Here is a 27,207-nt window from a genome sequence, read left to right on the forward strand (position 1 = left end):
GGCCCAGCCCGCAGAGCACCAGGGCCCAAAACAAACCCAATATTAAGAGTTAAAGACACAATCCAAACCCCCTGGGTTCATTCAGTCAAATACAATATTATTTAGTCATTATAAAACAATACCCAAGTGAGCCTGCGTCGCTAAAGCACTGGGAGCAAGAGGAGCTGAGGGAGCAGCGCACAAAGCACAACAGAGAGGAATAAAGGATTCCTATTACACATGCTCAAGACGAGGTGGACATTCAGAGTCTTTAAGACCTAAGTGATCAGTGTGAATAATCACTGTAAAGATGGATATGGCAAATATGAGTGGTGGTGGTGGTGGTGGTGGTGGTGGTGGTGGGGGGGGGGTAAAGGGTAATCAAAGGCTAGCAAAAACACATTCATTTTGACCACATATTCAATGTGGAAGTGCAGTGGGCTGTATAAGGCATTGATGTTATTGTGATCAATATATAAATGTTGTAATGATTAATGAACAAATTATTTAAGACTGAGACAACCAAGCAGTTTACTTGCTGTTCCTTGATTTACTTCTACTACATCGGCTGTGCGATGTAATCCAAGATTGAAAGGCCCATTAAGTCAAATTAGACAATTAAATTAACTGTCAAGATGTGTGACAGCTAAAACTCCAATGGCAGCACAGCAGATGGAGAGGAAAGTGGGGCATAACAGGACCAGCTGGGTGGACTGGCTGGCAAATTGACTGTTCATATGCTGGTTTGGTGCTGCAAGACATTTCACATTTCATTGTTTTTCTTTCTTTCTTTCTTTCTTTCTTTCTTTTTTTAGCCGAGTCTGTGAGCTGACCTCAGCTCCTCACATAAGAGCTAAAGGAAGCGGCCAAGCAGCGTAAAGCTATTCACACCTTCAGGAGGAGAAACACCTCCACACCCGACACCGGAGCCCGATGAGTCATGGCCCGGGCCCACAGCTGCCTCCTCAACAGAGAGCGAGGAAGAGAGAGCGAGCGAGAGAGAGAGAGAGAGAGAGAGAGAAAGAGCAAGACGGGGCAAAAGAGGACGAATTCTGCATAATATACAACTGAACAGGACTTTGTATGCGGTAAGAGTAAAAAGACAAAGAGAGTGAGCGATGGGAGGAACAGCGCTGTGACACGCTGGTCAGACACAATTGTGCCATGCTGATAGAGGCCCTGCCCTTACAGAGCTGCCAGTAGTGTGGGTGGCACAAGCCTGGGCAGAGGAGTACCTCAAAGATAATGCTTTTGTGGACAAAAACAACGGCTCTCTGCACTGGCCTGACAGTGAACACACACACACACACACAGCTCAGGGAGAGCAGGATGCTCGCTGATGCTCCTCTCTTGCCAGTGAATACCAGCCTCTGTGGTCTTTCTTCTCCTCGGCAGGTCTTGCCTCTCAATCTCTCTTTCGGTCTCTGTGCCGAGTTCAAACGCCCTCCCACCCACCCGGTCCCATCGACCTCCGATCCCCCTGTCCTCCCTCTCCTTCCCTCCCCAAAGTCCAGTTACTGCACCACTATATGTGTACTGTACAGTCAAAAACCAATGAGCAGAAATCTTTAAAAAGCAGAGCCCCGGGGCTGTTTTTTTTTTCTTGTCTTTTTTGTTGTTGTTTTTTGCAGTTGTGTCACGCTCTCTCGCAACGGTGAACACAGGCATGCATCTGCCTGTTCACACACACACACACACGCTCATTTTCTCACACACTCGTTTCGAAGCCATGCTCGCAGCGACACACATGCTCCCTTTCTTGCACACTCTTTTCTCATGCAAGCCCTGCTCATTTCTAGTGGTGGTGTGTTGGACATGCAGGAGTGGGGAATGAGGACAGGGGAGAGAAAGGTTTCTAGCAAAAAAAAAAAAAAAAAAAAACAGGGAAGAGGGTAGGCGTGTGAGTGTGAGTGTGTTGAGGGAGAGGTCTTAGTTCAGCTGCCGTCTCCTCCGATATTTCTTCTCCTCATCACCTGCCAGTGATGAAAACACTTAATTAGAAGACATAATAACTAGTGCAGTCAGGCTATAGCAAAGAGTTGCAAGTGGAAAGAGAAAGAGGTGAGAGGAGGTTGGAAATGAAGAGTACCTTTTCATAGAAGGTGAGATAAAAAGAATTTAGGCTGCATTAGAAATGCAGGAGAGAGAAAAAGAGAGCAAAGAGATTCATCAGTAGTCAGATAAAATCCTAGCTGATTTAGGATTCAACAACACAAGGACATTCATTGACAGGATTCAACATCACAAGAACATTCATTGACTGGAATCAACTTATTATTTTAAAAAGGACAACGTATTGGAAATGTGGACCATACCTTCTAGATGGTTCCTGGAGACGTATTTCAGTGCCTCATCCAGGAGGATGACTGGGATGGAGATCTTCAGGACCACAATCCACTGGGACCACCGCAGAGGGGTCACCTGGAAGATCAACTGAAGGAACGAAGGGATCAAAGAGTCAGAAAATCTCCTAATAACCCATCTGATGATTGGTCTAGATAATCACAAGACAGAGCTACAGCACTCCTCTGCAGGAATGAGGTGTTTTCTCTCTTCTTTCCATTAAAAACAACAAGTTTGTTAACAGGAAGACCCCCCAAAATCATCTTTAAAAACGTATATGTTGTTCTGAATCCTGGTAATCCATTGTGGGTGGATTTCTGTCTGTTTCACATCACACCAATACTCACAGGCAGAGGCTCAATGTAGAGGATGAGGAAGTGGAGGGAGAGGGAGAGGATGATGGCTCCCAGCAGCCAAATGTTGACCCAGGGGGGCATCCTGACCAGGGACTGGTTCTCAGACAGACTGGTGGGGAGGAGATTTAGTAGAACAAAACATGTCAACCCTTTAGTTGTTCAGCTGAACATTAAGGCCTAACCAGGGAAGTTGTTCCATCACGTTGCAAAGATCACACACAAAATGTTGGGAAAAGCTTAAAGGCTTAAAGATTCCAATTTCATCATCTTCCAGTAGGAAAATTGCAATTACCGTACAATTGAGGCACTGAGCTGGCATTTTTATCCAGAGCGACTTTACAATGAGTCCAAATGAATTAACAACACTCAGCTGATCATAACAACAGACCTCCCTCCTTACATGGTAACTAGCAACCATGTAAACATGTGGTCCATCTGTCAGTTTTACTGTCTGTCTTGGCTTGGGATAGGAACCACAGCATGCCTTTTCATTGGTCAGGCAAGCCCTTCGTTGAACCTTCCCTTTACCAAACTCTTTCCTATATGAGACATTAGCCTTTGTTTCTATGGGGAGCTATTGACAGGCTTGCTCCATGAGCAACACTGGCAAAAACAGAGGGAGTTTTCCCTTTGCACTGCTGTTCTTCCTTTTAGTTCTGGTCTTCCAAAAAAAATGCATGATTGCAGTGCGGCTAAGCTTGATTTCTTTGCCACTATCAGCAAGAATTAATATGCAAATGATGGAAATTATTACATTTCTGAATATTATGGTTATGTTCATTTGCTTGGAAAACATATGGTAGATATCTATGCAGTATATAAACAGGGTATGGTCAACATAAAGTCCTGCAGCAGTGAGCAGTTCTGGCAGTTGTGTACTGGGATGGGATACATTTTCTGGCATAGACGGCATCCTGTCATTCCTCAGAGGGCGAAACACATCGTAATCACTGCTAACAACAATTCTGATTGGTCAAATTCATCCCACGATGCAATTCTTTCGCAATGGGAGTGCAGAGGGATGACAATGCCTTTTTTTATTAACAGGGTAAAAGTAGTCATCCAAGGGTTTCAAGAGCAAAAGGCCTGCTTAATTATAACCAGATATCATCTCAATTGAGAAGAGATTAGCACTGCTTCTGCAACCTATTAAATAGATTAATCAAAACCACACCAGGAAAAACACAGTCATAATTCACTTTGTTTAAATTTTCTGACAGCAGTGACTTTCAGGCAGTGTTTACCCCTCCGTCCCAGTAGGAGACAACTGACCTGTTGAGTGCGTTGAACATTTCGATAGTGACCAGCACAGACAGGGCCATGGTTGTCGGGTAGCGAGACTCAAACACCTCGCAGTCTATCCCCTGGAACATGGGGTTGTCCTCAGTACACTGCATGAAGTGTCTCTGCAGGGGGAGACAGACAGGAGTTAGAGTGTGTGTGTGTGTGTATGTGTGTCAACAGGACCTCTGTGACCTGGTTTGATGGAGCTCAGATCTGATGGGGGAACAGCTGGGGAACCTTGGCCCCGTTCCCTCCCTATCTGCAATCAAACCACATGGGTCTCGCTTCCCTTTCTATTTCTGTCCACTGCTGGGATCACCACACATCCAAACATTACCTCTGTCCAATAGAGGGGGAAGGTAGGAGGTATATAGAAAAATATAGAACAACTCCGCAGCATAAAAGCCTATCTTCCGAGGATAGGACTGTGCTGCAGCAAATAGAAGACGATAAGAGACGGAGCAATGCCGTTTTCCAACTCACCAGCTGATAGAAAGAGACTTGAGGGCCTTCTTCATCAAACAGGTACCACCATGTGGCGGCACTCACTGTTCCAAGACCCACATATCCTGCAGGGAAAACCAGAGAGTCAGACGCACATATGCACACGCAGCAGCAGCAGTTATGTTAAGTATAAGTTATCCCGCAAAGTGCACGAGAATCATAATTAAACAAAAAAAAATATGCTTTAAATGAAAAGGTAGCATTTCTTCAAAGCTGCTCCAGAAAAACTGCACATGCAACTTCAAATCCACGAGGGCTGCAGTGCAGGAGGAGGAAAGCTAGAAGAGGAAAAGACTTAAAAGGTTTGGATTTTTGCCCATTATATCTGTTTATTCTAAACTACAAGCAGCAATCATTAGCTCAACTGGGTTTTGGCAAGCCAGAGAGCGCTCCAGTTCATCTGTAAAAACAGCTTTAACACTTAGCCAACGCTAACTACAGCATTACATAATCATGCAATGATATACAGCGGTTCACTGGAGCTCATATTACCTCCAATGGCCAGGTATCTGAAGAAGAGCCAGCCGGAGATGAGAGGCTCTTTGGGGTTGCGGGGAGGCTTGTCCATGATGTCCAGGTCTGGGGGGTTAAAGCCCAGAGCGGTGGCAGGCAGGCCATCGGTCACCAGATTGACCCATAGCAGCTGCACTGGAATCAAAGCCTCAGGGAGACCCAGGATGGCTGTCAGGAAGATACTGAGAGAAGACACACAAGACATCAACCGGCGGTCGAAGAAGTCTGGCTGAAAGTGAGACACGTAGATCAATTCCTCTAGTCTGTATCCTCACCAGACAACCTCTCCTACATTGGAGGAGATGAGGTATCTGATGAACTGCTTCATGTTGTTGTAGATGGCTCTGCCCTCCTCCACGGCGGCCACTATGGTCGAGAAGTTGTCGTCGGACAGCACCATCTCAGACGCCGACTTGGCCACCGCTGTGCCGGAGCCCATGGCAATGCCGATCTCTGCCTTCTTCAGGGCCGGAGCGTCGTTCACTCCATCTCCAGTCTGGGGAGGACAGGATGAGAAGAGATGATTCATCTAGAAACATGCCATTACTGTATCGGTCAAGTTGACTCACTGGACTGTCTGTACTTTCAATGCCTGATTGTGTAAATTAGGGTTAATTTAGGTGAACTACCGTAAATTCACCCTGAAATAGAATTCACACTACGCTATTCCTTATCTATCTGATTTTGGACAGGCTAGTCGACATTTGTATAGATAAAAAGATTCAAACATAGAGAACCATAATCTATGAGGTCATCAAGCAACATTTCCTGGAGCTGCAACATTAACTAGTTTCTGAGAATTGGGGTATATCTTCAGGTTCGTTAACTGTTACCAACACTGACTAAATCTCTTTGGGGATGAGAGCTCAAACAAACTTTCTATTAGCACACAAACTAGTGCTGCTCTATTGACCGTGAATGATACACATAAATTAAAATCTTGGTTCTTTGCACTGTTGCTTCAAGGGGAAGTCAGTCATGCTCAAAAATATTAATTAAATTGTCTAATATCATAAGAAGAGCAAACGTTACATTTCTGTGAAGATTATTCTTTTAACAGAGATGAGTCTAACCAACTAACAAAGATGTAAAGCGAACTGTAATCTTGCTATGCAGCATCTCATTACCATTTTAGATCCAGACGGGATTAAAGCTAAAGCTGAGCAAGTGAGATATTTATCTCTGTTGGCAGGACCTAAAGCAGCTTTGTGCTGCGGTGAATGGGGAGTCAGTCTGACAGGGAAATGGTGATATTGTTGTCTCTCGCCCTCCCTGCCTCCCTGCTTTCCTCCCCATCAACCCCTCTTCTGAGACATGTGTCAGATAGGAAGCAGCGGAACGGCCCACAGATGACGGCTCTGATAGCAGAGTCTGAGGGAGCAGCCTCTCTGAGACCAGAAACATGTCACAGCTCACTGGCTTCCCCTGATGCATTCTCATTCTCAGCCAGTCATTCACATCATGCACAGTTGTAAGGGGTTGGGGGGTGGGGGTGGGGGGGTTAGGGCTGGGCGATGTATCGTACAATATCGATATTGTGATATGACACTAGATATCTGGGATTTTGGTTATCGTAATATTGTGAAATAACTTGTGTTTCTTCTTCCTGGTCTTAAAGGCTGCATTACAGTAAAGTGATACAATTTTCTGAACTTATGAACTCAAATAATGTGATGTTTGATTTTGTCAATATCGCCCAGCTCTAGGGGGGAGGGGAGGCATATTTTGCCTTAGCAATATATGAAGCACGGGGGGAAAAAGGGTGAAGTGGGAGGGGAGGAAGAAGAAGAGATGCAAGTTCCGCAGAGTAACCTAAGTGATGCGAGTTGTGAGCTCCCATGGGAACCACTAGACATTCAACCCCTCTCCCTCTTCAACTCCTCTCCTCACCATGGCGGTAATCTCGTCGAACGACTGCAGGTATCCCACGATCTTGGACTTGTGAGCCGGCTCGACGCGGGCGAAGCAGCGCGCCCGCTTGACGGCGTCTCTCTGGGCCTCCGGCGTGAGGTCGTCAAACTCGCGGCCGGTGTAGGCCTTCCCCGCCACGTCCTCGTCCTCCCCGAAGATGCCGATGCGCCGGCAGATGGCCACCGCCGTGCCCTTGTTGTCTCCTGTGATCATGATGACGCGAATGCCCGCCTCGCTGCACAGCTGCATCGAGCCGATCACCTCCTTCCTGGGCGGGTCCAGCATGCCCACGCAGCCGACGAAGGTGAGACCCATCTGAATGGAGAGAGAGAGAGAGAGAGAGAGAGAGAGAGAGAGAGAGAGAGAGAGAGAGAGAGAGAGAGAGAGAGAGAGAGAGAGAGAGAGAGAGAGAGAGAGAGAGAGAGAGAGAGAGAGAGAGAGAGAGAGAGAGAGAGAGAGAGAGAGAGAGAGAGAGTTAGGTCAACACAACTCAATTCTCCTCCTACTCATTGCTGTGGTGTTTCTGCACTACACTTCCCAGAGATCACCTGTCAATCAAACATTGTGTCCTGTACTGTGACATCTTTTTTCTATTTTCTATTTGAATATTGTAGATTATTACTTCAAAAAGAACGACTGAAATATGAAACTTTTTGATCAATTAATCAATTCTGTAGCTATACACCAGTCTTAATTGAACAAAGATAATCCAGATAGTTTGACGGTGTTCTACCTCATATTCCGCAAACTTGCTGGAGTTCTCCAAGTCCATGTCCTCTTGGCGAGGCGGGGTGTCACGGGTGGCCAGGGCCAGGCAGCGCAGGGTGTCCCGCCCCGTCCCCCAGTCCCTGATCTTGGCCAGCAGCTGTTCCCGCAGGGCCGAGGTCAGCATCACCTTCCCCGTTCCCACCCGCAGGTACTGGCATCGCTCAATCACGCTCTCTGGGGCACCCTGAGGGGAGGGATCACATGTCACAAGACTGACAGAAACAAATCAAATCAAACAATGATGGAAAAGAGATATAAAGCATGCCCATCTGTTTAACTGCTGTCGTATCGTTCATTCGTACCTTGACGAACATCTTGCTCTGGGAGCCAGGCTTGGTGGGGGTGCAGTACACAGACATGGACTTGCGGTCGCGAGAGAACTCCAGAGTGAACTCCTTCTTCATCAACTGCCTGATCACCTGATGGATTAGAGTGGAGGAGAAAAGAGCACAGAAGAAGGAAAAAAACAAAACAAAGAGAGAGATAAAGTGTGAGAGCCAGAGCAAAGTAGCCTCATTTGTGTGCAGCTGTCAGGCTGGGGGCCGGTGGGTGACGGAGAGGTTTGGCTGAGCAGCTGACAGCTGAAGGATGGCACTTTAGACCAGGCACTCAACCATCTTGTCTGGATGTCTGGCCGCTGCCAACCAGCCAGCCAGCCAGCAGCAGTGCTCACTCTGTGCCAGACACAACCCGCTGTGTACGACAACACTTGATGTTAATGTGAAGCTGAAGGTGTGCAGAGAAATACAGAATGCCGATGTGCAAGGCAGACCGAAGTGGACGTTTTGATTGGTGAGCTCTATATGAACACAAAGCAAAAATCGGTCTAAATGGTCCACTGCTTTAATCACCAAACCTGGGTGAGTGTGGATTTCATTGGGATTGATGCTATTTAAATGAGTAAATCTGTATCCCTCACATAGTATTTGCATCCAATGTCAAGCCCTCTTCTACCAGTAGGTGTCCCTCTCGTTCAGAGCCAAAGCCTGTGCTTCAAACTGGCTGAAAGGTTAACGCTGTTAATGCTCTCTGCCAGACCGGACGGCTGTGATGTACACACACCCTGTCGGGGGACTTCATACATCTGACGGATGTCCTGAAATCTGTCAATGTGACAAAACTCTCCTCTCTATCAAAAAGAGTGAGCAGTGGGAGTTTGTCTTGGCATGGCAGGGTGGGAAATTACTCTCTCTCTGCCTCTCTCCTGTGTTTTCTAGTCATGAAAGGCCAGCAGAGATCTGGAAAGTTCAGGTAAGCTCTCCATAAACTCAGTTGTATTATTTTCTTTAGCTTTGGTTTGCTGAGTATGCATCCTTTTTAAGCAATGCCCTGCTTCACATTCATCCAGTTACACACATTCATACCTCTGACACTTCATGACTAAATCTTATCTAAGCCCTAAGACCTGTTTTTTTCCTAGAAGTGACACCAGCAGGGATTTGAATGACCTTTATCTAAAGTTGAGTAAAAAATTTGGAACCAGTGGTCATTGATTTGAACATTTGCCCGGTCATGCTCAGGCCAAAGTCAACACATTTCATATAGACCTGGGTTCTTCTTAAAGAAGACAAACTCTGCAGCACATGAAAAAGCAGTTTCTTTTACTTTACAGAGCAAAGTAGGTAAGGGCTACTGAAATCTTTTCTTATCAGTGGTAGATAACATTAGAAATATTCAGTAACCATTTTGTTAAGCACCTTTTTTTTTTACTTGTATATTACTCAGTAATTCTAATGCTATAACTAGTTATAACATCTATTTTACTTGGATATTACTTTGTTATTCCCAGTCATAACTATGTCATAATAGCCTGTAATTTAAAGAGTTACCAAATATTCTTTGAGATGGGTCAGAGGGTGTTTTAGTGGCCTAGTGGTTAGAGAATTTGTCTCATAACCAAAGAATCACAGGTTCAAGCCCTGCAGCCGCTGCTGTGCGTCCATCAACCCTGTGTCCTGTCAAATGGTCCTTGAGCAAGACACTGAACCCCTGAACTCTGGATAAGACAAGCTAAACAATTAAAATGTAAAATGTCATCATGCACAAACATGTAGATACAGGGGCACACAATGTAGGGCAAAGGGGAGCTTTTTGCACATGACCTCAACCAGACACTGCTACAGTATGGTATAATGAGGGGAGTAATTACCAGTTTCATTAGCATATTCACGCTAAGAAGTGCAAAGCCTAAAGCAATTTTCATGCCAGCTCCCAGAGTAAATATAGTGTTCACTGAAGATGAATGATGTCCCATACAGATTGAAAGGGACTTGGTTCAAACACCTCATATAGAATCGACTTGTCATCAATACCATGACAAAGATCTCACTTCAGGATCTCACACACACACACACCACTATATGCAGCTTACCGAGTTGCAGGACCCAGCACGCTCCACCTTGCTGAGTCCGGACAGGTCAGTCTTGAAGACGTTCATCTTCTCCACCAGCGTGGTGAGAGCCGTCTCTGTGGCCTCGCCCACCTTCTCATACACCCCCTTGGCCTGGGAGAGACCGGAGAGCAGAATTACCTTGAAACATGCTGTTGAACTGTCACATTACATACAGAACTGAGAAGAACTAAACGTGAGTCCAAGAGATTCAGTGAGATCCAACACTTGGGATTTAGACAGCTACAGATTTTCATAGAGGCAGAGTGGTACAGTATTCTATGGCTGGCAGGAGGAAGTTTGAAGGGTAATGAAGGTATAGCCCTATTTTTTACACATCATTAAATGCACACCCCTTTATAACCCTCTGAGGGAAAACATTATAGCCGTCCCCCATCCCCATTGTTAAATGTGAACTGCTCACTGCTGGTTGAAAATGACAAATAAGTGCGACTTCTTCTGAAAGGTGAAAAATCACATTAAGAGCAAACATGCTGCGAGACAAATGTGTGGGTCATTGTCCCTCTAACTCCACAGCCTCTCTCAGGATTGAGTCATGCTCAAGGAGTGCTTTCAAAAGCGTGCCCTTGCCAGTTGAGATGGAGTAGGTGCGATGAAGCAGTAATGGCGTACCGCGCATCATCTGTTTATGTGACCACAGAAGGCAATAAAACACCTTACTCCTCTGAGTACCAGAGCCGCTCTGCCTCTTCCTCCTGGTTTAGCAGTTATCTCACTCTTTGTTTCCCTTCTTTTTTTGGCTCTTCACATAAGATTTATTCCAAAAGGTACAAAATTGGTGGCAAAATTACTATTTATGAGAATAGAAACATATTATACAGCTCACTTAGTCTGTGAGTATATATGGTAGTAAAGAGCTGCTTTATCCCTGGTGTCTCTCTCCATCTAGCATGGTTACCATGATACCATGGTGATGACAAAGAGGTGAGAAAAGCAATCCAAACCAGAGAAAAAGATTATACATCAGAATAAAATTAGCTCAGCTACAGTAGGGCAGGCTTTGTGCGTGTGCTTGTAGTGTGTGTATATACTCCAGTGTTACCTTTTAAGGAGTCATTACAAAGTACTGCAATGCTTATATACTGGCTGTAAATGCATGAGGAAATTTGCAAAGACATTTTGCCTACACAATGCTCTATGTGTTAAAGAAGAGTCTACTTTGCATAGCAACCACTGACTAATTGTAGCTTGCTACTTCTCCAAATTAATGATGACATCAGGTATAGAAGAGGCAGCAAATGTGCTGCCAATTGCCCATCCCACTTATATAGTAGTTTGTGTGTGTGTGTGTGTGTGCGCGTGCGCGTGCGTGTGTGTGTGTGTGTGTTAATGACCTCATTGTAGTCAAGTGAAGAGTCATTGCACATGGAACACACAGTGGCCAACTCCAAAAGTCCATCATAGTCTCCACACTGGATTGGCTTGTCTCCTTTCAGTCTGGGAGGAACACACACACACACACACAAGTCACTCAATACAGCAAAACACAAGGGAAAAACACTTCACACTTCACTACACTTCAGACAGAGTAACTCCATCAATATTTATGAGCGGGGAAGACATTCAGTTGTTTAGCATCCCAAAGTTGACTGGAGAACAGTAGTTGTACAGTGAAAAATGGTCTGTGCATGTGTGTGCGTGCGTGTGTGCGCGTGCGTGTGTGTGTGTGTGTGTGTGTGTGCGTGTGTGTATACGCGTGTGCATGCGTTGTTCCTGACAAGCAGTGCTGATTGCATGACAACCATGGATCCCTTCCCAGTAGAGACTGCAACCGTTGCTAGCGAAGCTCCCACACAATAACCCACACTCAACTGTTATGAAATCCACAGGTTCATGCAGAGTCAGAATACTCACCATACAGCAAAACAATCAACAGGCATACACAGTGAACAGACCCATATTAATATTGTATAAACCTCCTCTCCTACCTAATGGCTAGCCACCTACTTGTTTTTCTTCAAGAGGAGTGCACGTTCACAGAGGTAAAGTCATTCTGACATTGCAGAGATCAACTGACCACACTACCGAAAACCTGGCAACATAAAGAATGTTACCTCACTTCCCTCTGCTCTGTTTTTCTGCCCTACTTCATTCTACAACACAGCAATTATAAAACAGAGGGTTTTCCTTACTGTGATAATGGTGCAGCTAAGTCCCTTTAATCACATTAAAAGGCAATTTTTGAGGGTGTTATGGCTTTTACAGAATGGCTAAAATGCATGTATACTGACTGAATTGTTTTCCTTCAACTAATGTACATATAGAAGATTAAGAAACAAGATGAAAACATGCGAGATCACAAACTAGCTCCCTGGTTACCACAAGAATTGGCATAGCAACCAATAAAAAGTGCTTAACGAGAGACAGTTAATAGCACAGTAATTCCTTAGGGTGGATGTTGTAGAATGGATAGAGTGGTGAGGGAAAGTGCTGACTGGTGATAAGGAATTTGGACAGGCAGGGTAAGTAGTGGTGCTGGTGAAGGCGGAGCCGAGAATTTTTCATATAGCTGCTCTTTTCACATCCGAGTGTGATCTGTGTAATACACACACACACAACACACCAAAAATAGAACGAAAGCCACACACTCTCAGACTCATCAAATTCAAAGTCTAAATCGTACATTTCTAACATAAGAATGCCACTAAAACGACCATTAAAACTAGACTTGTTTTCTTTTCCCTGTTAAAGTGATGAATCCTTCCACAGCTGAGACACTCACACTTGTCCTTCAGGCGCATATGTAGAGCCAGTAATGGAGAACTCATGAAGGGTACAGCTTGAATCCTCCACCTTGTCTGTGATGAACATCTGGAGAGATAAAAAAGGCAAAGAGAAACAGAGAGAAATATTAATCAAATTTGTTTGGTTGACGATGCGCAGTTTGCTCGATAATAGTCCTTTTGGACCCACAGTGCAATTGTTTGGCCACAAAACATTTTGATTGCGCACAAGCTGTCTGAAGAAATTTGATGGACATTTTCTGCTTTTTCTGGAGCTGTTAAAAGATGGCCCTGTGAACTTCAATAGTTTGGGAGAAGGCTGAGATGGAACTACAGATGCTAACTCTCTGCGTTTGGTGGTCCTACCAACTTCGATGGCGTTTCCACTGACACGGGGGTGAGAAGATTATAAATGAACATTCATTTTGAGGTGAACTACCCCTTTAACCCCCAATTGCTCCAGTAGAGATGCTCACTGACGAACAGTAGAAGACTATGGTTGAACTGGGCAGCTCCCAGATGTGAATGTGTCGAACTGTGTGAATGTGAAGCAGGGTGTTGCTGAAAAAGAGCGAGCATGCTCGCTCAGTCGACTTTCCCTAGATAAACAAAGGTTAAAACAAAGTATATGGAAATGAAACCCTGGTTGTAAACAGGAAGCATTCTTCAGGCTGGAGACGAGCCATAGGAGAGGACAGTTCAAGCTCAGGCCAGTGACTCAAAACAGAAACAGAGGAGTGATGCAGAGACACAAAGTCCCCCATCAAGGGCTTTCCACCAATTGAAACCAATTATAGCCTGTGTGATGCCTTTCCAACAGTCGCTGGACTTTCACAACTTTCCCCCCCGTCTTTAGTTTTTTCCAAACCAGCGGGAATCAAGGGAGTTGCACTGCTCACAGGCTTTGATGTAAAGCTTCATCAGTCGCTCACACTGCCATACATACTCCAGTCAACTGTGGGAGGACAAAGGATAAGTCAGGAAGAGCTGCAGTCCCAGAGCTGTCCAGGCTTTGCTTTGTTGGCTGCTTTGTTGGCAAATCTGCCTTCTGAAATCCCCCCCAGCTTCAGGACGGGGCGTTCACTACGGACTGTTCATATTAATACACTGATAAAAAAAAAAAGGAGGGAGGGTTAAGGCTAGTGGTTGATAAGAATGGGACAAACCACACCACATTACAGTCCAAGGCTTCTCCAAGCACCTTATCTGAATCACTTCCACATGAATACACATGATAGGGCAACAGAGCGCCCTTGACTTCCCTCCCTCTCCGTTATCAATATTCCATCTTCTTAAGATCCTAAGCAACCAGTAAATACCTCCACACACACACACACACACAAAAACACCCCAATGAGCTAGCTTAACTGTGTTTGAGACTCAATTAAATCCAACTGATTGAAGAATTAATGAAGCAGACGTCCAGTTAAACTTTGTTTCCTTTTCGATTCTTCTGTTAGAGTGTGCATGCGTGTGTGTGTGTGTGTGTGTGTGTGTGTGTGTGTGTGTGTGTGTGTGTGTGTGTGTGTGTGTGTGTGTGGCTGTTAATGCTCCAAGGCATTGCAACTTGTGTGTCGCTGACTGACTTAACAGCACTCATCAATTTAAAAAGGGACACAAAATCATTGGTATAATTCAGATGAGAGGTAGTTGTTGTCCCTCTGCTGCATGACCCTAAAAGGCAACTTTTTCCTCTTTCAATTAAAATTAAAATTAAAAGGAAACCAAACACAGAGACTACTTTTCAAGTTGGACTGAGCTTGCCAAAGTCAGAATATGGAAAGAACAAGATGCAGTTTCTAAAGTGAATGAAATTAGATGAAACAGATATAAATAACTGTCCTACTGAACCGTGAATATAGCCAAACATTAAACAGTCCCTCCTGGAATTTGCGATTGCAGTAATTTATGCAAACTCAACCAATCCCCATAATACGATAAAATGGTCCCGTCAAACCGTACATCAACAAACATCTACATTATTTTTCTTATAGTACAATGAACAGTGGGGCTATTGAGAGTGAGGAGATGGAGAAAGATTTTGAGCTGCAGTTTCTTATGTGAGTTTTATTCTCCCCTACAGGTGTAGGAAACTGACTGCACTGTTTTTCATTTAACCTTTCATTACAGTTTCCATTTATCATGAGCCTTTGGTTTGCATACTGTTAGACACAAGAGCACAAAGTCTACCTCCAACATAAACAGGCACTTTTTAAATGAAACTATACAGTTGTATAATCATGAATCATGATACACATACGGACTGATTTTATTTGGTGCTTACTGTGCTGATCTAGAGTTGAAGGTTATTTCTAAATAATTGGACTGGGATCCAAGCACAGTATTTTTCTTTGTTCTAACTTTGAGTCCAGTTTTTTTCTGCTCAGAAAAAAAACCCAAAAATGTATTTTAATTAGTTTCTTTTGTTATTATAAAAGGACTATAAAAATTATTTGGTATCTCTTTATGCCACTTAAGTGCCATTTTTTCCTTGACTTACAATTTTGACCCTAACCGTTTACTGCTAAACACACCTAAAACTCTGCAAATATGCATCACAATTGTTGCAGAATCAAGCATGTTTGAGGTTTTCATCAAAATATCCTCCATGACGGCACAAAACATGAACTGAGGAATATAACAAGCCTGCTCCTGCATCTGCGGTCAGCTACGCTTCCTACCAGTCAGTCCCTCACTATCTGATCCGCTGTGGTCTCCAAGGAAACAAGGCGCAGTGTGATCCATGTGACTCAGTAGTAGTGGCAGAAGTTTGTGCTCTTCTATTCACTTCCTCCGAGCTCGTATGGGGATGAATGGTAGCAACATAATGCGGGTTACCCTTTTATGTGTGTGTGTGTGTAGGGAAAAGGGAAGTGCGGCGTTAGGATATGGAGGGAATCCCTGGAAATCCTGTGGATAGGGGATATCCTCCGGTCAGGGGAACAGCTGGACGGGGACACACACTGCTATCAGGGGTGCTGGCTAGGGACCAGCCAGAGAAACAGCACAGATGGATAAGCGTGGGTAAACATTCATGTGAACATATAAACCACGAGGCACATAAACCATGAGGAGAGCGGACACGTATAGCAGCTGACAGCGGATGTGACAGCGGTCCAATCATAAGACTAGGAGGAGGAGCAGGGACGAGTCACACAACCTTCAAACGGCTATCACCAGGAAACACCATGACTAAAAACAAACATTATAAAGCGGAAGTTTGATTTGTCTGTGTGCTTGTGTGTGTGTGTGTGTGTGCATGTGCACCCATATCTCCCAGCAGAGAACGAAGAGAGGCAGGCCGGGGAGTATAGGCGGGAGCAGAAGGTCAATATTTACCCGCGCTGCTCGGCCTTGCTCTGGTTTCGCTCTCTGGGGGTTTTCAGGGTTAGCGACGGTGAGATCAGCCCGGTGCTCCCTCCTGCCAGAGGGAACTCCCTGCTGCTGCACATTAATCACACCGATACTCCACGTCACCTCAGAGTAAGAATGGAGTATCCGCTCTACAGGAAACGCACGGCGGGTCGAGTGATCCTGCAGTGCTAAATCTGACACACACAGGCACAAAGGAGCTCATATACTAGTATATACTACTATATTATATATAGTATATACATTGTTTCCTTTCTTCTTTTCAGCTGAGCAGAGACCTTGGCTTCCCTGTCAGTTGAGCAGCACATCGTCTGCAGCAGTCGGATTTTGCAACAAGTCTAAATTTCCTGTTGACCGTAAGCCAGGTTTCATTCCACACTCCAGATTATTTTTAACAAACAGCCCTCAGGTTGCGATAACAGTGGAAGCTTTGAAAACATGAGCTGCATTGCTCCAGAGAAGCGGCTCTTGGATGCAGACTACCTTGCAGTTGTTTCCATGCGATCACGGAAAGCTCAGACAAAGCCCGACTTCAAATGCACCGCAACCCTCTGTTAGCCGTCTAAAGCCATACAAAAAAAAAAAGTGTTGTTCTCTAGCGCTTTAGACTTTGGTTTTCACAGCCCTTAGCTCTGTCTGGACAGCAGTGGTATTACCAGAGGAGGTCTGGTGATGCAGTTTTTACCAGAGTGCTTCAGGTGATTTCAGTCCTGTGTGGATCAGTGTTATTTGGGATTATCACAGAGTGCACATCTCTGCAGGAGTAATAGTATAACAGTATACAGTATAACAGTATAGTAATAACCTGTACTGTTTTCCAGCAAACAGATGGATGGATGGAATGCATATTCATATCACAAATACTTTGCGAGGTACTGTCTGCAATCTGACGGAAATGTAATGTAATATTTGCTATCCGGATCATTCACTGCCATCACTGGTGTGTAATGTATTAAATTACATTTCCAACGTAGTCAATACCACTCCGGTCTGAACAGCTAGCTTTAGTGCTAGAGTTATTCAACAGACCGGCCAGTAACTAAAGAGGTGAGAGGTGAGATGGAGGATGTAAGGACAAGAGGTGTTAACTCAGGTGAGTGTGTGTGTGTGTGTGTGTGTGTGAGTGCGCATGTGTGTGTATGTGTGTGTGAAGTCAGAGCTTCAACAGGAGCCAAGACAAACAGCGGAACTGGCATTTTCTCTGTGGTTGGCGCAAAGCCGGCATAACGAGCAACACACACACACACACATACAAACACAAAGGGAAAGGGAGGGGCTGACTGATACTGAGCTGGTCTTGAATAGTTGCGGATAAGAGTATTTATTTGGTGTTTGTCCTCTACTGTGATTATACTGTATGTATTCGCCGTTTATACACTACTGGACAATTCAGGATATGGATCTGTTTATTATGCTTATTCAGGTGATGTGACATTTCGGAAACCTCCAGCGTATGTGTGAGGCGTTGTGGTGATCTAGCGCTGTGGGTGCTGTTGGGTCATGCCAGCCTGTGCTACTCCACCAGCAGCTATCTCAACCCTGGCAAACGTAGGTAAACATCAGAACACCACAAGGATTTTCCATCCATCTGTAAGCCCCACTTGCGTGCCTTCCAAAAAGAAAAAAAACACATTGGAAAAAAAAAAAAATCTGAAAAGATGAAGCACGGAGATTGGCATCAACACCAAACAGCGAACCCTTGTAGAATTCACCCCCACAACACTTTTTCCGAGGAAATTCCCTGCAGCGTTTCATGGAGTGTCAATCAAACGGCAGGATGTGGAAATTAAATGCTTATGCTTCGGTTCCTGTACTGGAACAAATGCACCTGTGTTAAAAGAGCGCGCATTTACCTGACATGCAGACTAAATTATTCGCCGCTGCTTTGTTGATAATGTCCCACACATGCATAGTATGACCCTCGTTCAAACAAAGGTGATGTTTTGGTTTGTTTTAGATCCCTAATTGCCACTCACCCTGCAGACAGACATCTGGTTGGTGGTGAGGGTGCCGGTCTTGTCGGAGCAGATGACAGAGGTGCAGCCCAGCGTCTCCACAGAGGGCAGGCTGCGCACGATGGCGTTCTTCTTGGCCATGCGGCGCGTGCCGAGGGCCAGGCAGGTGGTGATGACGGCGGGCAGGCCCTCGGGGATGGCGGCCACAGCCAGGGCCACGGCGATCTTAAAGTAGTAGATGGCCCCTCGGACCCAGGAGCCGCCGTGGACCGGGTCCCCGAAGTGTCCGATGTTGATGACCCACACGGCCACGCAGATCAGGGAGATGACCTTGGAGAGCTGCTGGCCGAACTCGTCCAGCTTCTGCTGCAGCGGCGTCTTCTCTTGCTCCGTGGCCGCCATCTGGTTGCGGATCTTGCCGATCTCCGTGGCGACGCCGGTGGAGACTACGATGCCGATGGCGCGGCCTGCAGCGATGTTGGTGCCCTGGGAGAGGAGAGGGACAGAGAGGGTGAGGGGAGGAGGAGCACGAAAGGATATTGGAGACACTCACTAGTCATTTGTCTGACCAAATCTGTTATACAATCAGTCATATAGCCGTACATAGATGATTGTGATTTCATTAACTGGAACCATGAATCATAAAGATACAGACATTATGTTGTTTTTAGATCACTAAGTAATTTGTATTATTTCCTTGAAGACTGCCATAACTATGTTTATAGTATAAACTATATTAAAAGGCTGGCTTGTGGAGGTCAGTGTAACATTGCGTCCATTCCTGATATGAAAGTGGAAAGTAGAAGTGACCCAGAAGGGCGTGCTTACAGAAAACAGCATGTTCTTTTTGTCTTGATTGACAGCTCTGGGGTCGGGAACAGGGTCAGTGTGTTTGATGACTGACACAGACTCCCCTAAGGAAAAGATCAACACAGTTGTACATGATTAGATCTGTAAGTATACAGTTGATATTTAGACCAGTGATGGCACTCACAACAAAGAGACAATTCATACAATGTGCTACACCCTAAACATCAAAATACTAAAAATGAAACTCAATACAAAAAATGAAAACAAAATGTCTAGGAAAAAATGTAAAAAATATAAATTAGTAAATGCCTATTATTATAATCTTACAGTAGTAGCAATGAAGACACCAGTGAGCACAACATTGTGCATCAGCAGTTAATTTTTCAAATAACAAAAAAAATACAATACATGGATAGCAGAGGTTCTAAAAAGATCCAAAAGATCCTAAAACCGCTATAAAATGAGTCTATGTGGTGATGAGGGTGTCCCACAAATCAGCATCTGCCCATCATTAACATGGATAATGAGTATAATTTGACTTCTGTATTGGTGTAACACTATTGTTCATACTGCATTATGTCTTACAAACGTCTTCTGTTAGGAAACATCATATGTCATAGACTGGAAGCAAGGTTTGGTGCTTGATGAGAGATGAGCAGTACCTGTGAGGATGGACTGGTCCACTCGCAAGGTGGTGGATTTTATAGAGGTCACCCTGATGTCAGCAGGCACCTTGTCACCAACTGACAACAACAAGAAAAAAACAAACAAGTCAGGATGGGATCCCCAAAAATAGATGCAACAAAAACACATAGAACATGAAAAGCACAGGGGGCCATCCAGCAGGAAGTAACAACAATATAAAGAAAGGAAGAGGGGAAGGAAGAGAAATGAATTCAATAAGTTTGGCTTTTGAGGCTGGACTGTGAAGGTGCGAGCTTGGCTGTGCGGTTGAGCCCCACAGGAAAGATCCCTCTTGTGTAACTATCAGTAACTGTAGCTGTAGCTGCAGGTGAGCAGTCAGCTGCAGCCTATCAAATGTCTGTGTTCAAACAATAAATCCCTGAGCAAAGAAACAGTGGGCAGGTTCAGCCCGGGCTCCGGCAGCAGCCACAGGTAAACAACGGCTCGATACAACCCCACGGAGTCACGTTGCCGACTTAAAACAATCAATTCTCTCCCCTCCCTTTCTTCTCTCTCCGCTCTCTCTAAATCTCTCTGTTCTGATACACCACTTTCTCACAGATGACAGACATAAACCAGAGATGATGCCCACTTTAAATCTATAAAATGGATTCCTTCTTCTCGACCACTGTCGGATTTATTAAGCCGGCATATTAAACTCATATTTCATAGCAAGAGCATTATAAGTATCTAACGCCCCAAAACAAAACTGTTATTGCTTCCACTTTGTCAGAGCTTGACAATGAACATTTAATGGAAATATTTTTATAACAGCAGGACAGCGGTAGCTTCTGAAAACGGGAGCCAAAGACGATGTTCTGAGTGGGGAAATCACTTCAAATGCTCTGAAACAGATGCAATGTTCTTCACTTGTTTCAGAATGACAGACAGAGAAAAAGACCTGATCATTACTTTGTGGAATTTTTGTCTCATTAATGCCAAGTCCTCAGCCGTCAGCACTAATCACAACAAAAACAAGGACTCCCAGGAAATATACTGTTCAGGCTTCAAGGTGAATAACGTCTGACATCTTTTTGAACTGCTGTTTTTGCTCTCCCTCATCCACTGAAACACACTCCGTCTTTCCTACCAACATCCTTCACTGCGAGTTCAAAGTGATCCCACGTCTCAGTCACTGATGAGTTTCTGCGGTGCCTTTCTCCATTTCTCTCTCCGAATTCCATCATCTCGCCATCACATTTTCTCATTGGGAAATGAGAAAATGTGATGGGCGAGAGAGACGACAGAGACGGCGAGAAAGAGACGACAAACATTGCCTCGGACGCCCTGAGGTTGTGAGCAAACAGGAGGGAGGCGGAGAGGTAGAGGGAGCAGTGTGTTGTGTTTGTGTGGGAGATGGCTGGGGGGTGGGGTGGGTGGGGTAGGTTTACAGGAGCAGGCCAGACCGAGGGCAGTGGAGAGAGGCTTTTCAAAAAACGCCTACCCACAGATGCCTGCTTCCCTATCAACCCTCAACTTTCTTTCATGGCCTCCCACAGACACTCTCCATCTGCTGGAACAGAACATGTAAACCCTAATACAGTGGAAGCCTACTATTTCAGGCAGGGATCTGTAAACACCAAGATCATCCCACAGATTTGTACAATGTATTGAGTTGTTGGGATGATGCTTCACATCAGCGGGAGAAACTGAGTTTTGACACGGGCACAGAAAAAGTTTACCCCAGGCATAACTCATCGCTGTGGTTCAGTAACACAGCACACACACACACACACACACACACACACACACTGCTGATCAAAACACATGAGTGAGTTAGCTGGTTAGACAGCTGGAGTTTCTCCTTCAATTTGGTAAAACTGGACTCCAAACCAAATCGGAACGTCTTGCATAACGTCCTGGCAAAGGGACGCTGGTTCACGTGTGGGATAACCGTGACTGGTTATGGGGAACAGCTCATCGCAGGTTTCCATCTCTTCAGGTCCTGTATAAACCCTCTAGGAGTTCCTGAAAAACCCTGACCACTGGAGTCACTCTGTTAAAAAACCCCAGGAAAGTTCCAGTGGAGGCGCAAATCACAACTATGGCGTAACCATAGCTGGCATGGCCGACAATGAACCTACAAGAAGACAGGCAGGCAGCAGGGGTGGAAACTTGTGAGTAAATATATTTATGTTCTTTTCTCTCCTCAAAGGCACTTGTGGTCAGCAGTGTCCTTTTCCGATACCTCCAAACAGCTTATTTTACCCCCTAGCATCGAGTTCCCATGGAACACTGAGCTGATCTGAAGCACAGGAAAGCCTGGGAAATCAATGGAGGAAAGGAAAATATAAATTTGTTTTCTTTGTCACCAAACCCCTACATGTCTCAGTCAGGAGGGCTGCATGTGCTTCAAGATCCCTGACACACATTTTCTGAGCGAGAAAAAACGTGTGGTGCGCTACCTAGCTCAAGTGTTTACCACTGTTTAACACTGCTTAGCAACAAGATTATGTCAGAGAGAACCAAGGGCTGGATATATGACTGAATATTCGAAAAATAATGTGCCAGAGTGCGTAACACCACTATCACATACTCTTCAGTATAAGTAAGCTTTTTAACAGTAAACACATCCCAGTGGTCGATCCCAAACCTGAAAGCTGGAATTCTACCATTGACCAGTGGCTCCTCATCTTCCTGACAGAGAGTTTCCCCCCTTCAACTCCAGATCCAGCCACTTGTACTGGCTATTACACATTTGCTCTACCTTCCTTTAGGGCAGTGATATGGTAAATAAGAAGGAGGGTAAACTAAACCTCCAGGTGCCAATAGAACCAAAATTGTTGTTTTTTTCCAGAAAAGCATTAATTGATGCTTTTCCCCACAAAAGCCTCTATCCTTACATACCCTGCATCAATACTTACTATAATGTAGACTATCAATTTATGCCAGGCTGAAAAAGTGGGTAAACCCAATTCCACAAATAAAAAGGCAGATGAACTGAGTTTATGTCCCTGCTTTGGGGGTCTGATAGCAGCCTTTGTGAATGAGTGTGCATGCGAGACAACATCCTCCTTTCATTCAAACAGCAGATGGTTCATTTCACTTCAGCAGTTGACCAATTACTCTCCACAACCAAGCCGATCAAAACACACGCTAGTCATGTCTCTCGCCCTTCGGTGCCATTAAACCTTGACACCTTGTGTGCTTGGGCATCGCAGAGACGGAGCGATGTTGTCATAGTGACACTGTTGGTGTTGTTGATGGTGACGGTAATGGTGGTGGTGGTGGTGGTAGGGGGGGTTTGAGCAGAGTCGTATTGGTACATCCTACCTGTGTGGGCTTGTCTGTGTCTGGCTGTGTGTGCACGCATGTGTGATTGCGAACACTGGCTCTAACAAGCCCAAATTCCAGTGAAGCACTATCTATCACACAAACACACACACACACACACACACAGAAAAGGCCTATTTCCTATTTTCCTACACATGCAATACAAAGCCCGCTCTCTCTGCATGATGATAGAGTCAATTTAGTAAATCTGATTCCATTTTATTAAATGCTACACCACAAATCTTACACTGCCTCCTCTGTGTGGGCAGGTTTGAAAAGCCCTTAGTGATATTTAGTTAGCTGGATGACTTATTTTTCATTTCTTAAGACCTTGTGCTGAAATTGAATAGAGCCAAGGCTTCGCTGTAACCATCTGCAGCTCATTCAGAGCCTACAGCCCCTCTGCTTGCCTTGTGCTGTGAATGTCTTTGAGGCTGGCAGTGCAGCGGTTATGAATGAACGCTGCGCTCGCTCCCTCCTTTCCCAGACATCGCTCTGCTACTTCTGAGAAGAATCGTTAGCCAGGATTACGTTCACAAACCGGTCATGTTGATGCTGAAGCGATCCCCTTTGTGTGTGTACTGTATGTGTGTGTACTGTGCATGTTCGCGTATTAACTCTGGCATACACAGATGTTCTGGAACCAGAGTGACAACAAGACTATTTTTAGGCGAGGCTGCCCACACATGGGCGAGTTTACAGCAGGGGAAGTGTGTGTGTGTGTGTGTGTGTGTGTGTGTGTGTGTGTGTGTGTGCGCATGTATGTGGGGGAGTGTGAGCGAAACTGACAAACATCCAGCAGCGTCCAGGTGGTGAGACTGAGAGCATGGAAAGCGAAGGGAAGGGGAAAGCTGTGGAAAATTAAATAGGCCCCTAAATACAGGGGCGACCACAGCCACTTACACAGTACCTCACACACACACACATATACACACACAAAAACAGATACGCACACAACTGGATACCGGCCCTGGCACCTGCAGGTCCAGAGAAAAGGCTCTTATGTAATCCAGTTTGAGATATTCCAATGGTGTTTCCAGACACATTGGATCGGCGGCGTGGGTTGTGTGAGTCTATGTGTGTGTGTGTGTGTGAGTGGCAGTGGTACCAGTCACTAGGCATACAGGCGGCTAGGTGACAGTGCGAGTTGGAGTAGACGAAGCATAAATTTGTGTCCTTGAGTGGCAGTCAGTGTGTCTTGTGGGCCAGCTGCTGCTTACCTGCCACCTCCACGATGTCTCCCGGGACGATGTCTCGGGCTTTGATCCTCTGGACAGCCTTGCGGTTCATGCGATACACCTTTCCCATCTCCGGCTCGTACTCCTTCAGAGCCTCGATGGCATTCTCCGCATTCCTCTCCTGTTGGGGGAGAGGGGTCAAAATGTTGCCGGATCTTTTGGACTGAAACGTTATCCTGAAACCGCATTTTTTTCCGTGTGAGGATGTCAGTATAACAGCAAACAAGGCAGAAGCATCGAAGGACACTGAAAGGGAAAGAGTAGCTTCTGATGAGCAAATCTGACTTTTGCAAGAAGTCATGTGTATGTTAGAGCTTGATGACAATGGTAAATCCATTTTAGGATAAATGACACAATATTCTTAAACTTAGCAGCCTTCTTAGCCTTCGTAACCATGTAAATACCAAATGGAAGGGAACAATAATATGCATGTGCACATACACCCACACAAGGGCTGAACAATTTTGAAAAAAATATCTAATTGCGATTATTTTGACTGATATTGCAATTGCGATATGATTGGCGATATTAGAGGGAATGATAATTTTTACATCATTATTCTCATTTTCATTGAAAAATTTATTAAAATGATTATGGTGTGATTTTTGCGGCGATCTGTACCAAACAAAGATGTTTTCTTAAGTCTGTAGAATATGATGTGTAGGCCAGGACATCTCTGCAGCACAACAATATTTCATTTAAAATGGTATTTTGACACACCTTTCACCTTTAACAAATATTGCGCCTCCAGCGATTTGAAAATTGCAGTATGCCATATTGCGATTTCGATAAAATTTCGATTAATTGTTCAGCCCTAACCCACACACAAACACCCATAGGCACAAAATAACGAGTGCAACCCACCTGCCAGACCCCGATAACAGCGTTGGCGATGAGGATGAGAAGAATTACAATAGGCTCAACAAAGGCGGTGGTGGTCTCCTCTCCCTCCTCGAACAGAGCCAACACCTAGAGAACACACACACCCTTATCAGACACACTGTATTATTGGATCTGCTTAAGTCCCATGGTAATTCAGTCATTTGAGGGGGGGGGAGAAGCTTTCTCTGAAACATGACTGGGTGAAAAATGAAAAAAGCCTGAATGCTGGTGCAGGAAAAGATAATATTGGTAGTTCACTGTTTATGTCGAGGTGAGTATTCAGAGTAATGAAAACGCTCCGCCGAGATGAAACGTCACAGGTGTTTTTCGACAGAGCGGGCCGAGGTCAGTCCCAGTGATAGTGTGTGGTGTGTAGTGGGAAGCAGGTGCAGCAGCCCTCTGACCTCCCCAGCCGCTTGTGAGGTGATCGAGTCCGGTTTAAGTCTGGGCATTTCCACTCAACGTCTGCTGTATTCACAACAAGTAGGCCGCTGTCAGGGGAAAAGGTCACAGAGTCCAGGTCCAGGCCCGGTCCTCGGCGGTAAATACAGGTGCTCGCCGCAAACAAAAGCCTCTTCTGACTGAAAATGTCTAGAGGGGCAAGATAGTGCAGAACATGGCGGAACGGCGAGAAAAGCTAACATTTCTCTCATCCAGCAGGAAAAGCTAGTACTGAACAGTCTGACCAGAAGCCTTGAGGAGGATGACAAATACCAGTTTAGCATGTGGCTGCCGGTGGCTGTGTGCGCTCCAAACAAACAGCATTAAATGATGCGATTCACTAAAGGCCACGCCTAATTACTGATCGGCCCCTTCGACGCACTTCTCTCAATCCAGTCAATAGGTTAATGTCTTATTTTAGTTAATTAGCAGTGATAAAAAAAACACTTGAAGTGATAAAAAACTATACAAATATGTTAAAAAACAAAACAAAGACAGAAGCAAAATGCCAAGTTGTGCAGATAAAATTAAAAACTAAAAAAAGATCTTATTAAAACATATCTCCAAACAAACAAAAGAAACAAACAAATAGTCAAATTTCAAAAATCTAAATGACAACAGAACATAACATGGTGGGAAAACAGTAGAGCAGCAAGAAGATGCCTAAAATGGCTAGGGAAATCAAAATAATTTAACATAAACCTCATGCAGGAAATTAAATCATAGGGGAAATGAAATCATAGGGATTCTGCAGGATTACACTGGATGAACTCAAAGGACCGTCTCTGGGATAATTTAAAGCACTGTCATTCTTATGTAGGAATTACTTGCGCTGCTTGGTAACACATGATGTTATTATTTTTTATATTTAGTACCACAACAGCTGACATGTGGTGGGCCCTATCTGTTGCAGGGATGCATTTCCCAGCGTGGTTTAGGTCCATTAATTCCTCAGCTCTTAGACGGGTAGGAAAATCACACTCAAATCGCTATTTACATAAGGATTGTGAGTGATCAACTTCTTCCTGTGGTGCAGTGTCTTTTAGGGAAGACTATGTACCCAAACACAAGGCATGAGTGGTTTGAACAGCATAACAGTCATACAGCCAGCGGCAAAAATACTGGGAAAACTCAGTTAGCGATTACTGACATTCATTTGCTGTATGTTAAAACATGAAAAAACAAGACAAATTATTTCTGGAGAGTTTAATTATGAGGAAAATTGAACTAAGTATAAACCTTTTTCAGTCAAATATCCCTTGCAGAACATGGAATAACTGTCAAGTTTGTGACTCATCAGCATTACTTGGCGGTTGACATCTCTCTCTGAGATCTCAGATGTGATGAGATCTCTGAGATTTGCAAATCCCAAATGCAAAATGGATGCTTGGTAATGCGAAATACATGGGTGACCACATCACTGATGTTCAGGTACTGACAGTGTGTACCATTAAAATCTCCTTTACTCCCCCACCACTGTCTCAAGTTGCATCAGGGTCATTTTAGCAGCGGTTGCTCCTGTGGGAAAATCAATCTGAAGGAGTCCTTGTGCTCAAGTGATCTTTAACCATTCGCCACACAGTCAAGGAAGAAAAAAGCTTTTTGGTTTGTGCAGGAGCTCAACCCTCAGACACAAAGTCAGTCACATAGTCTCTTTTATTCCACTCTGCACCAAAGTTTTCTGCAACTTAATTTATTTCATGGCTGAAGCCCCATTCAGTTGCATAGAGATGGAAGAAGCAGCATTGAGGGGTGTCTTAA

The 27,207-nt window shown here is 44.7% G+C and overlaps 1 protein-coding gene across 2 annotated transcripts in view; it reads right to left on the reverse strand.

Moving 5' to 3' along the window:
- atp2a3 (ATPase sarcoplasmic/endoplasmic reticulum Ca2+ transporting 3) overlaps positions 1–27,207 on the reverse strand; it is a 46,420-nt gene that overhangs the window by 1,955 nt on the left and 17,258 nt on the right. Inside the window, exons 4-21 of one of the 2 annotated variants that reach the window (XM_071521619.1) lie at positions 24,988–25,092; positions 24,106–24,244; positions 19,591–19,671; positions 18,947–19,032; positions 18,140–18,604; positions 12,791–12,879; positions 11,403–11,505; positions 10,030–10,161; positions 7,961–8,077; positions 7,624–7,842; positions 6,870–7,205; positions 5,255–5,475; positions 4,959–5,161; positions 4,446–4,531; positions 3,951–4,084; positions 2,670–2,787; positions 2,295–2,412; positions 1,477–1,952 (exon numbers count right to left, since the gene is read on the reverse strand). In XM_071521619.1, the coding sequence (XP_071377720.1) occupies positions 1,909–1,952; positions 2,295–2,412; positions 2,670–2,787; positions 3,951–4,084; positions 4,446–4,531; positions 4,959–5,161; positions 5,255–5,475; positions 6,870–7,205; positions 7,624–7,842; positions 7,961–8,077; positions 10,030–10,161; positions 11,403–11,505; positions 12,791–12,879; positions 18,140–18,604; positions 18,947–19,032; positions 19,591–19,671; positions 24,106–24,244; positions 24,988–25,092 (2,796 nt within the window). In that variant the 3' untranslated portion in view covers positions 1,477–1,908. Of the gene's footprint in view, positions 1–1,476; positions 1,953–2,294; positions 2,413–2,669; positions 2,788–3,950; positions 4,085–4,445; positions 4,532–4,958; positions 5,162–5,254; positions 5,476–6,869; positions 7,206–7,623; positions 7,843–7,960; positions 8,078–10,029; positions 10,162–11,402; positions 11,506–12,790; positions 12,880–18,139; positions 18,605–18,946; positions 19,033–19,590; positions 19,672–24,105; positions 24,245–24,987; positions 25,093–27,207 lie in introns of those variants that run through there. The other variant, XM_071521620.1, reaches the window with a different exon arrangement.

Source organism: Centroberyx affinis, unplaced genomic scaffold, assembly GCF_046629955.1.
Source record: "Centroberyx affinis isolate AG114_WGS23_722 - 3 ecotype Tasmania unplaced genomic scaffold, CSIRO-AGI_Caff_v1 ptg000900l_1, whole genome shotgun sequence".
Taxonomy (NCBI): domain Eukaryota; kingdom Metazoa; phylum Chordata; class Actinopteri; order Beryciformes; family Berycidae; genus Centroberyx; species Centroberyx affinis.